The sequence below is a fragment of the Sinocyclocheilus grahami genome, unplaced genomic scaffold, assembly GCF_001515645.1.
Source record: "Sinocyclocheilus grahami isolate Dianchi unplaced genomic scaffold, SAMN03320097.WGS_v1.1 scaffold27.1, whole genome shotgun sequence".
Lineage (NCBI taxonomy): Eukaryota > Metazoa > Chordata > Actinopteri > Cypriniformes > Cyprinidae > Sinocyclocheilus > Sinocyclocheilus grahami.
Window position 1 is genome coordinate 3,377,457 of NW_015505206.1, and position 12,582 is coordinate 3,390,038.

The 12,582-nt window shown below is 37.9% G+C and overlaps 1 protein-coding gene and 1 long non-coding RNA gene across 2 annotated transcripts in view; one reads left to right on the top strand and one right to left on the bottom strand.

The window, feature by feature from the left end:
• LOC107568127 (F-box/LRR-repeat protein 16-like) overlaps nt 1–12,582 on the bottom strand; it is a 19,830-nt gene that overhangs the window by 6,381 nt on the left and 867 nt on the right. Inside the window, exon 2 of the mRNA XM_016253985.1 lies at nt 3,821–4,484. Within this exon, the coding sequence (XP_016109471.1) occupies nt 3,821–4,484 (664 nt within the window). The remainder of the gene's footprint in view (nt 1–3,820; nt 4,485–12,582) is intronic.
• Nucleotides 1,170–12,582, top strand: part of LOC107568135 (uncharacterized) — a 16,546-nt gene continuing 5,133 nt past the window's right edge. Inside the window, exons 1-2 of the long non-coding RNA XR_001606720.1 lie at nt 1,170–1,318; nt 9,073–9,106. This is a non-coding gene — a long non-coding RNA (uncharacterized lncRNA). The remainder of the gene's footprint in view (nt 1,319–9,072; nt 9,107–12,582) is intronic.

A 12,582-nucleotide genomic window follows, 5' to 3' on the forward strand; every position in this document is an offset into this window, starting at 1 on the left:
ATTTGCCACTGACGATTCAAACGTGACTTTTGGGCAGTGTAGAGTAGTGCTTGTTGTTTGTCGTTTCTCCGATCACAAATGCAGACATGGTTTTATGTTTACGCAGTGCGATGCAACGCAATGCGTAAAAGACAGTATAAGTCATTATAATCCGTAATTATGTCCCCACTGGATGCAACAAATGCCTCGTTATAATGGGTTTTATTGGTTTTGTCTCATTGCGCCGGGACACATCACAATATGGTAAGGGGCGTAACATTTCCGTCACACGCTTGAGGTATTCGGCCAATCACAACGCACTGGATAGCTGGCCAATCAGAGCACACCTCGCTTTTCAGACCGATGAGCTTTGTAAAAATCGACGCGTTTCAGAAAGGCGGGGCATAGAGGAGAAACAATAATGTACAGTATGTGGAAAATAATGTGTTTTTTTAACCTTAAACCGCATAAACACATTTTATTACACCAAATAAACAAAATTATGTTATTTTTAGCAACATCATATGACCCCTTTAATGAACATTCAGAGCATTATCCTGGAGTAGGGATTTTCAGTCTTCCTTATTAAACAGACCTAGCTCAGGTAATTAAAAAAAGTTAATTCAACTGTGTTAAATAAGGGAAACATCTAAAATGAGCAGTGCTTGAGAGGCTCCAGAAAAGTTTGAAAACCCAGGACGTTCCCATAATGTCAGGTTATGGTTCCCACTTTGTTATTTCTGTGTAAACCAATTCCTAACATTGCTGGAATGTTGCAGGGATGCCTTTGAACTTGTTCACTAATGGCTCTACTGGCTAAACATTCTCTACACTAAACTTTCTCTAATTGCTTTGTTTTCACCATAAATTAACTTTCCCAAACCAATAGCAGGAAGGTTTTTTGACAACCTAATAAAACAAATACAGAACATTTCTCATTGGTAAAATTTGTTCATAGAACATCATTATGACTGAAATTGCTGTCTTTAGTTAAATCTAGAAAATGTCAACATGCATTATAGTTATCAGATGTATGTTATAAATCCAAATTTATCACTGAAAATAAGAATTTTGGAATAAAAATACATTTACGTTCTACTATTCTGCGCAGAAATCCGCACGCTCGCATAAATGAAAAATGAACGGTCATTTCACTTTTCCTGCTCACCGACTCACTCATTTATCGATGTCGCAGATGCTCACAGTGTTCGGTCTCAATTAGACTGCAATAGCCAGTCTACAATGACAACAAAATTCAAGATTTGAAATTATTGAGCAAAGCGGGAAAGCATGGAAATAACCTGTGATTTATGTGGACACCCACTGTACAATATAATCGGTGAGTGATAGACAGCGCACGTGTTACTGTTAGTTTTCCTTATGTTATGTCATAGAACGATTATAATTCAAGAGACCCTATTTCAGTCATATATGTTTGGCCAGATGTGTAGTTACTATATTTTGCATGTGATGTCTGCTTCTTTTTAAATGAATGAGGGACATAATTAAATGTCAAAATTATTTCCTGTGGTAATCAACATTATGCTACAAATGCTGTCAATAGAGCCTTTAACATTCCTTCAGTGCCACATTCTTTAATTTATAAAACAAGACAAAATGGAAATAATAATAATAAAAATAACAATGGTCATACAGATTGGTATCTTAAGCACTTCCAATCATTTGTCTTATAGAAACTGAGGATTACTTTACCTATTCTAATACTAACCTGGGTTGCGTTTCCCAAAAGCGACTATGATCGCAAGTTCTGTTGTTACCAGTAGAGTTTAACTGAACTTGCGACAATAGTTGGCTAATGATGCTTTTGGGAAATGCACCCCTGGTTTGATGTAAATTGGGAAATTAAAGATGGTCCAAAATATATATCCAGTGTATGGCCCAAATAACGAACAACTCAATATTTAAGATAATTCTTGGGATTATCAGCAAATGTAGTGGGAGAACTTGCACAATTGGTGGCTGACTAAATACTTTTTTTCCCCACTGTAGGTGGTCCACAACTAATGGATTGTGTGACCCCACTGACCTAGTTACTGAGCCAAAGAAAAAGGGAACAATGTGCACATTTTCGGTTTTAATCACTTAAATGTTTCAGGGACATCTTAATTATAATGAAGGGGTCAATGGTTAAGACAAAATGCAAATGAAAGAGCTAATTTCAGGCAAGAAAAACAACTCTTGAAGGTAGGACTCTGCTCTCTTATTGAGTACTTGGTCATGATCCAAGCCTTGTGCTGTGATATCTGCCCTTCCCTGCCCTATATAATTCACAAACAAGCCTGAGGTGCACAGTCCTCTCTCAGACAGAAGAAGCTCCACAGTCTCTATCATTGCACATGCTGGTTTGCATATCTGAGGGGAAAAAAGCTTGGATGCCGTCACGAACAATTTGAGAGTTCACCATGGCAACAAAAGCCCAGTCCTAGAATAGCAACAGCATAGAGACAAGTGTGATGAGTGTGATCACTGCTGCATGTTCTTGCAAAACACAGTTGTTTCTAACCATGTATGTTGGATGTTCCGACCACATTGCCATCTAGCTAATTGTTTAATCATACTTAATAGGGGAGGGCGGTAAATGATGGAGATCTTAAATTTGAAGGATTTATTTTTAGGAGTAATCATGGTTTAACTTATGTTTGAAACACTACATGAACTTTTCATAATTACTCAATAATTTAGAAATAAATACTTTACAAATCGACCCCTTGCACAGACTGTTGACATATTTTTTTTGCTCTTTTTGCTACTGGAGCATATCGGAACACACACACACACACACAAAAAATTGCTGTAGTTTCCATTAACCACTAGGGCATATATACCAATTCAGTGTTTGCAAACAGTGAAGACGTTTTTTGTGGGCGAAGCCTATCTGTCAGCAGAATATGACAGTTTTCAAGAAGCAGTCTTGGAAGCCATGGAATAAAGAGTTAAATAGTTAACAGGTTAAACAGTATTTCATGCTGTAACTGTAGGGTCTCTTGAAGTGCATATGTGAATATTAAATAGCTAGACCTATTGTTAAAATCTAATTTATGCTTTAAAAGTAGGGTAATCATAGCAGGTTTTATAGTCTGTCCATTTAAACATCTGCATTTTAGATTCAAATGGCGTATTTGATGACAGTATTCTATAAAAATGATTTGCCTTCTGATACTGACATCCAAAGGCACAAAAAAATGTTTTCCTCTTATTCCATGGATTTGACCCATTTCCCTCCACTTGTTACCAGTGTTTTGCACCACAATGTGCGCGCAGCTGCAAGTGATGTTAACTGTGACGTCTACTCCATATTGGTCTATAGTATTTTCCAAACTATGAGGACTTCTGCTTCTGAGAACCCCAGAAATGTAAAAAGAAATGTAATTCATTTTATTGAATAAAAATGCAAAGCAAAATGTTAGATTATACATAACAAATTAATAAGTTTGGCATTATTTTGTTGGAAGTTGCAGTTTGCAGTGTGTGTGTGTGTGTTTTATATATACTTTTGGTATATATCTCTACCAGTTGATAGATTTTTTACCATTACACATTATACCAGGGGTCACCAGACTAGGTCCTGGAAGGCTGGTGTCTTGCAGAGTTTAGCTCCAACCCTAATTAACACACCTGAACCAGCTAATCAAGGTCTAACCTGAAACTTTCAGGCAGGTGTATTGAGGCCAGTTGGAGCTAAGCTCTGCAGGACACCGGCCTTCCAGGATCAAGTTTGGTGACCCCTGCATTATACACATAGTTGTTTGCACACAAATGATATCTGAATTACTCGATAGTCAAATAAAATACAGGATGACATCCTGGAATCTATAATTACCTCAAGTCCCGCATCCGTAATAGTCGACCTCTTTAGACTGACAGACTTGACTCCCTTCTTCGACAGCGGATAGTTGTCGATGAACTCACAAATGTCCAAATCCGAGACCCCCACCAGACAGAAGGACTGGAAGCCTCTGAGAGCAAAAGCCTGCAGGCTGACAAACTCCTTCTCCCCATTGGGCAGGATAGTGTAGAGTTCCTTGGCATGTAGAATGGGCGTCACACCTTCCCAGAACTTGGGCTGGTAGAGCACTTTCCGCCACGTCTTGCACACCTGGGCTAGAATGCACTTTTCGGCCGTGGTGAAGTACCACAAGAGCCGGTTCAGCACCTTCTCGTCCAGCACCAGTTGTCTCTCCAGCAGGGGCTTGGGAAATTGCCAGAGGGGAGGTTTGATGGCAGTCACGGGGCTCGTGTCCAGGTCGGGGCCCAGCAGTGACGCCGCTGTGGGCAGGGGCTCCAGGTGATAGGGCAGGCTAGGGGGAGGCAAGATGGTGGGCACGGAGGACGACTGGCACAGGCGATTCTTGGCAGCTGGAGTACCTTTAGTGATGCTGGCCGAACCGAGGCCGTTGGGCTGGGGGGGCAGCTTGACCATGCCGTTTCGCGTCACGCAGGGAGACTTGAGGTCACTGGGAGTGGACATATTCAGCATTGGAAGCCTGTGAATATACCAAAGTTGAATCATTGCTCTTAGATACAATAACATCTTGACAGTGATATTTAAAAACATATTATTATGATTTAAAAAAAAATAATTTTTTACACTATGCATAAATGTGATCACAGCTCTTAAGAAAGTGTTAATTTCTATGGCAGGGCTTAACAATAACAGTTTTTTCCAATGACAGATTTGTCAACTGCTCTGCCAACCACTTCATAGATAAATATTTTTAGCAAAATATTATGTGTGTTTCTCTCTTTCAGTAGATGTTACATTTTCTTAAGGTTTTTTTCTTTTTTGGGGCTAAAAGTCAAAACACAAGACAAAGAAAAGACAAAAAATACTGTTAGTTTGATAATCGTTTCAGTCCTCAGCTTTTTACACTTTTGGTAAAAAGCACTTTAGCTGCATTTATCTTTACATCATTTTTAATCAAAACAACTCCTACCATTTTCCACACATTTTGTAAAGGCTTAAGAGGGTTTTTTAGCCCCACTGTAGCCTAATATTTGTAACAGTAGACATAGATACAGAGGCTTGGTTAACACACTGAACAAATTAGATTTGTGTTTCAAATCCGATCTTTAAGACTGACTGGCTACTCGCTGTTATTTAGCAAGTAATTGGATCTGTTTGTTCAATATCTGATACATCTACATCGATTGCCATAGTAAGAACCAATGGCATTAGCTGTTTTTGTCTGCAGTCACTGATAGTAAATGTCGGTATGGAAAGAATGAAAAAAAAACCTAGAAATGTGATCTTTGATATACCCCTTGATAGTGAACTCAAAAGGTGCATGACATAACATGAGCGTCAGCTGCTTTACTGTATTTCACACATCAATGCAGGCGTTTGCTCACGCACTCTCAGGCTCATTTATTATTCACAATATAGTCAGATAGTTTACTGTATGCATTAAGAGTGAGTGAAAATTTGTAAACTACACTGCAGAATAGAGATATTGCAGCACAAACAATGGACAAAGAAATAGATTGAACATTCAGTGAAATAGAAACAGTAATAAAATAACTCAACAGGAATGAGAATTGTTCTGAGAAAGGAAGTTGACTGAAGAATATACTCTGAAACAGAGCCGCCTTTTCAACACTCTGGTCCACCTTAAAACCTCCATGCAGGTGTGCGTGCTCTGTGCACTAATGCTTCAAGTGTAAAATGTCAATGAGTGTTGCTTGCTTTCAGACATTTTTCTCAATAAGCCCTGTCGTGACTATTTCCGCAGCTCAAACACTTATACCATAAACACCCTATAGTGATTTTGAATGCAGAATGATTAAAAGCAAATGAGATGGATTTACATAAAGAAAAGCGAAAATGTTGATTTTGCATGAGAGTGTTTTGACTGAATGACCACTAAACCTTCACAGGAGAAACACAATCTAGGTAAAAACTATGCAAATGCACAATTCATTTCACAGCTTTTGAAAACTAGTGGGGGAAAAGCACATCTAATTTGTTTCCCTAGGAAATCAAACACTGAAGAGCAGACCACAAACCCCATTTCCACCCACACTCTAGAGGTGGAGCTTTCTAAGATTACATCTGATGAACAGGGAAGAACAGTAGTGCTAGTGCTAGAACCTACAGAAAAAATAGTGATTCTCAACTAGGGGTACTTAAGCAACAATTTGGCTGGTCCTCACTTTCTGGCACCCCTGTTTGAGGGCTGTTTGGGGACAAGGTTGTAATTAGTTTAAGGGTGGGGTTAGGCATTTACTTGTGATGGTTAATGTTAGGGTATGTGGCCAGGGATTGCATTGTGCCAGTGGATGTCTTCTAAGAATGTCTTCAAGGATAGCTGTACAAATGTGTGTGTGAAAAACACAATCTTGTCTTGTTTTTGATAGTTATTGTGTTAAAACATTCAGTTCCTGTTTGAGAAAAGATGTGTACATATTGAGTTTGTTAATCTGTGTGAATGACACTCAGAATATATGTGCATATTTAAGAAACAAGACAGTTAGATTTCTGCGAGTGCTAGTAGCGTTTCACTTTGATTTCCTTCAGAAGCGTCAAAACCTGTGAAGACAAACAAGCTCAGGTGTCTCATTAAAAAAAGAGAGGTGAGACTTCATGAGTCTGATTTTTAATCATATCATTCATTTGTTTCCATTTCAAAGTGAAAAACTGTATTAATAGCCATTTTAAGTAAGATTAATAACAATGCTAAAGGTTTTATATTAATGAAGGGGTGTTAGGGCGTTATTGGTGGGAATGTAGGGGTACACAAAACAAAAAAGCTTGGGAAACACTGTATTAAAACAAATAAATTCATGTTCGAGGAAAAACTGTCGTTTCACTTTGATTTCCTTCAGAAGCGTCAAAACCTGTGAAGACAAACAAGCTCAGGTGTCTCATTAAAAAAAGAGAGGTGAGACTTCATGAGTCTGATTTTTAATCATATCATTCATTTGTTTCCATTTCAAAGTGAAAAACCGTATTAATAGCCATTTTAAGTAAGATTAATAACAATGCTAAAGGTTTTATATTAATGAAGGGGTGTTAGGGCGTTATTGGTGGGAATGTAGGGGTACACAAAACAAAAAAGCTTGGGAAACACTGTATTAAAACACAAATAAATTAATGTTCGAGGAAAAACTGGCATGAAGACAAAAATAGCGCCTAGAATTAAGAAAGTTTTCTTTAAGTATCTAAAATAGCAGATGTCTATGTGACATGTATAAGGAAAAGTGCAGCTAGTGGAAAGGCAGTGAAGGAAACCGAAAGAGAGAGAGAGAGAAAAGGACCTGTTAGTGCAACTTCAGCACCAAGGAGAGCAACTGAACTGCCTGATGAAGCACATCAGAATGCCTTTAGCTACACTTCTGCACTGCAGAGGAACGCTTTGGCCCACCAAGATGTGCCACTTGTGTGGGCAATGCAGTCGAGAGTGCTTAATAAATTCAGAACCATTCAATAAGTTGGCAGAGAAAGGGCTAGTGGCCCTCCGCACTGGGGCAAATCAAACACTCATTGGGCCAGAGATGCGATGTCAAACCATGTGCAGCAAATGTTCGAGTGGAGAGGGACAAGTTATATAAAAAAAGCTAGCTGACATATTTTGGACGGGGCTTGATGGGAACTTTCTGTACCGAGATATGTGCCAAGAAGGAATCGGTGGCAGCTTGCCAAGGCCCCATCCATATGCTGTCTTTACCCTCTATTTCAGCACAAAATGTATAATTTTAAAGAAAAAGAAGTAATGTGCATTGAGGTTTGGGGTTGGGATCTATATTTAAAAAGTATATTTTTTGTCGCAATACCATAGTGATATTCTCTAACAAAAAAAATCGATATTTAGACTTTCCGCAATAATAAGAAAACTGATTCACTTACACAGGAAGTATATTGTATTAGATCTGTGTTAAAATAACCAGTATATATGTTGGTCAGCATTTCTCTGACACAGTGACCCCTCGATGCGAAGGTCTAACTATAACCTCTGGCTGCGTGTGTGTGTGGTCTTCTCATATTTCAGTCAATGGGTTTTTATACACCGAAACAGTATTACATAAAGGCTGTTAACACCTTATTTATCTATATGTAGCTGCATGTCATTTAAAATTCTTAAGAACAATTTGAAATTCAAATAATCATTTAAAATGCAGATGCTGAAGCTATGTGGTTGTTCTCTTCACATCCAGCACTAGAACAAATCAGTTCAGCTGTCGCCCCCATGAAGTATTTGAAAAGGGGAAGTAGCCAGGGAAAACCTCCAGAAACACAGTTAAGCAGCAGTGTATTTGAAAGCGAGACATGGAAAGGGCATGGCTGCTGTCCAGATGGGTTCAAGGGAGTTCATCTGGATATACAGAAGGGAAAAAAGCACCTCTTAAATAATTAGGGTGGTGTTTTAGAAGCACACGGCTATAAATCGCGCCTTTATACTTTTCCAAATGAAAGTGCCACCCGTACAGAAGTTACGTAAAGAGTAAAGTAAAGAGAGGATTAGAATAGCTAGAATTAGCTTATAGAAGATAAATTAACTACTTGGTTACAAATAGATCAACTAAATAACTGATTAAACTTGTTTGTTTGGCTTATTGTCATGCTTTTGGCTCTGGATATTTCATTTGATTTCATCCGAGCCTTTAAATACATTTGCAAAAAAAATCTATAATGACGTCAAAATAAAGACTCATATTGGGTCAATCCCAAATTCGGAGAAACGTCTAAGTACTTCCTTCTTTTCTAGGGATGATTATTGTCTGTTCATGGCCAAAACTGGGAAAATACTACTTTATTTAAAATAACTTTTACAAGTTTAACTAATTGCTGGTGGTTGAGTTCACATGCTAATGCCTTAAACTACACTGTTAAAATTATTTTTTCAAAGGTAAAACAAAACAAAGATTACTGTTTCAGTTTCAGTCTTTCTGCCATTTCTTTGTAATTATTTGAGACATTTACTAGCAATTTAAAACATTTTTTTAATCGTCTTACTTCCAAAGTATATGGCTGGGAAGTCCTTTTTGGAGCTTGAAAATATTAGGTTCCACCAACTTTCATTATATGGACAAAAACAGCTTAAACAATCTTCAAATATCTTCTTTTGTGTTTCACAGATGAAAGAGTCATGCAAACTTGGAAAACATGAGGGTGAGTAAATGATGACGACTTATTTTTGGATGAACTGTTCTATTAAGGTCAGAAGGTTAGAGAATAGTTGGACTTTGCACAGTACAGTTCAATACAGTTCTAAACTCATGGAGTTTGGCCTGAAAGTTTTCCCTTTACAAACATGCAGACATAAAACATGTCAATTTTCAAATGTTTTCGAATACAAGGGAACTGGTCTGCATCACTCGAGGGGCAAACCACTCTAAACTTTCCATTTACCCAACAGTTGGCAATGTGTTTGCATGGAGTAAATCTGTTCTCCTCTCTGCCACTTTGCAAGCCTTTTCAGTTTGCCCACAGGCCTGGCCTCCTTACCCATGTTATTTGGATTTACTGATGAAGCACACAAGCCATATGACAACAAACAAGCAGAGAATGGAGCCCCGGCGCTTCTGTCACGGACAGATGTGCGGTGCTTGGCACACAATGAGAGTGCATGGGGGATGGGACGAGAGGGAACAGGGGAGATGGGATAGTGGAAGCTCCTTGGAGTGGACAGGATTGGCAGTGGTCTCTTTGAGAGGGATTTGCATGTTCAAAGCAACCCCGCAATCTAGTCCTGTTCTCAGCGAGACGTGGCTTAAGAGCACTTCTGAGACTTCCTCAGTGGAATTTCAAATTAAGTTTCAGAAGTTAGATGAAGTTAAACCAAGTCATTGGAAGTTTGTAAGTGGGACAACAGTATGAAATCTGTACTCGCTGAGGAATGGTTCCACTCTACCATTACAGACTTTCCAAATTATATTAATATAAAAAGAAAATCTGCACCTGTGTCTGTTTTGTTCCTGGAAGAGCTGCCGCTAGCTAATGTAATGGTTCTCAGAGCATGTGTCCGACTGCAGACAAACAAAACTAAATAAGGAATGAAGTACAGTCTCTAAAACAGAGAAGGAACCAAAACATCATTATAATTCGGTTAATATGGTGCAAGCAGAAGACTTCAGGTTGATCTCAGACAGTTTCAGGTGTTCCATGTGAGAAGCCAAAACTGTATAGGTTGGAAAACAGCAGACTTAGTAAGAAACTGATGAACTAGCCACCTGCTAAAGGCTAAAGACGATAACTATATTAGCATCCACAACAACAGAGCGTTCTGCTTAAGCATACGATGCATTTATGTGATCTACCACTTTAAATATTCAAGCTCTTTAAATATGATAGATATGACCTTTCAGTGGTTATTTCCCAAAAGTATCATAAGAAAGCATTAAAGCTTTTGGGAACGGCAGCCCTGAACAATGCTTATCAGAGAAAAGAGAAAAAAAACATATGTGTTTGAGTTATTTCACAATAAACAAACTGAAATTGTAGCCTACATAGTTTGTGCAATTACAGTTATTTAAATTGAACGTTGAAAGATAATATTGATCATGTACTATTCTGTAACGTTAATAGAAATCATACACTGTCAGAATAAAAATGTTGCATTTTATGCATGTAACAGCCTGTCACTGGCAGTCCCTTATGAAAATTAACCATGGTTTTACTAAAGTGACCATAGTTCAACTGTAGTATTTATAGATTTGAATCATGTGTAAACAAAAAACGTATTTGAACCATGTGTAAAGAAAAATATAACCTAATAAGTCGCAATTAAGGCGTATTGAATGTTAAAATGTGTTTTAAACAAAGTTAAGTGCTTATCATTACCCATTTTACTCTTAGTAATTTAATAATTTAATACATTTCATAATTTAAAAGTTTAGTTCAGAAGTATCGATTCGGTATCGATATCGACGATACTGCCTTGAAAAATATCGGTATCGTATCGAAAACAAAATAAGTGGTATCGCCCATCCCTAGTCCTGAGTCCAGGCTTCTGATGCTTTTTGATCCCGCCCCCCTCATGTTGCTTCCTGTTAAGTCTCTACTGTCCTATATAATAAAGGCAAAAATGCTAAAAATAAATCTTAAATTAAAAAATTAATAAATAAAATGTAAGAATACTAAGCAAAGGCCAGATTTAAGTGCCCATATTGGATCTCTCTCTTGCTCACAAACACAACAGCTGTCGTTTAGAAAATTTCAGAATGGAATAACAGCTTACTACATAAAAATCACGTGTAGCATAAACTGTATAAAGCCTGCTATTTTCAATGAATGTAATAGTAGTATGGTCACATGACCTAATCATATTGCATGTTTAACTCAGGCGTTTAATGTTTAATAGCATCTGGCTGTTAAATAAAAATTTTGCATTTTTAGTTTATTTTTGTACAAAATATCTTAACATTAGCCGTACAATTAAGTAAGCCCAGGAAGAAACTTTGAAAATCATGCTGATATAGTACTGCTGTTATCAAGCAATTAATCACACTAACATGGAAAGCCAAGTAAAGCACATTGCATTGTGGGATACAGTATTCTATGCAGTAAGCTCTGTTATATTCTGCTCATTACCGGCAAATGTAGTTGGTCATCAAGGCATGCATACAGGAAATATGCACACTTAGCGCACAATACTATGTTCAGTGGTAATGGTTAGAGTATTATTATCGTATGCTTTTCTAAACATAGCCTAACTCTCATTAACTCACTGATGTTTTTAAACGAGAATAGTAGGCCTAATCACTAAGAGTCTTCTAAGCTTCTAAACAGCTTAGGAGAATCAATCCCTGGCTAGACTTTTTAAGAAATCCTATAGGCCTAACGGTTGAGCTTGTGTAGTGAGAGGTGTGTCTTCATGTGCAGCCATGAGCATGTGCTTTTGGTGAAGCTGTATCTCTCAGCATCATCTCTGGAAGACACACGTTAACAGGATGGTTCGCATGAAAATAAAAAATTCTGTCATCATTTAATCACCATTTTGTTGCCCTAAACCTTCAGTTCACTGATAATATATGGAAGAAAAACACACATGATAAGCATATTTTCTGTTTCATGTAATGATATAAAGTCATATAGGTTTGGAGAACATCAGGTAGAGTAAATGATGACCGAATTTTCATTTTGGGGTGAACTATCCCTTTAAATTCCTCTCGCCGTATAACACTGCACAGAGAGCAACCTTGGCGCCAAGTGTGGAATCATGCAGATGTCTAAATATTAACAAACACTCTACAGGGCCTTGTGGCGTTATGTAAACGCCGTTGCCGTTTCTCGAACAAAACATTTGGCTGTTCCATCATGAAACGCGGAGGATAACGTGTGTATCTCCAGCTCAGAAAGACGGACAGGTGACATCGTGTACATGAGGAATATTCAGCATCCCATAAGCGAGACAAAGACTGTCTCAAAACCTAGCGAGCTGCCTACCCGGGCATCAGGAGAAAATGTCTTCATTGATGAGTCAATTTGTCTCGTTTATAACAATATAAATGAAATTGAAAAGCTTGAATTCAGTTTATTTTCGGACCCCATGTTCTAGTTTTGAGCATAACACAAACTTCAGTGAGGTTAAGTGAAACAAACCGTTTGCAAACAGGAAGAAAAATAAATAGCCTAATATTCTTCGG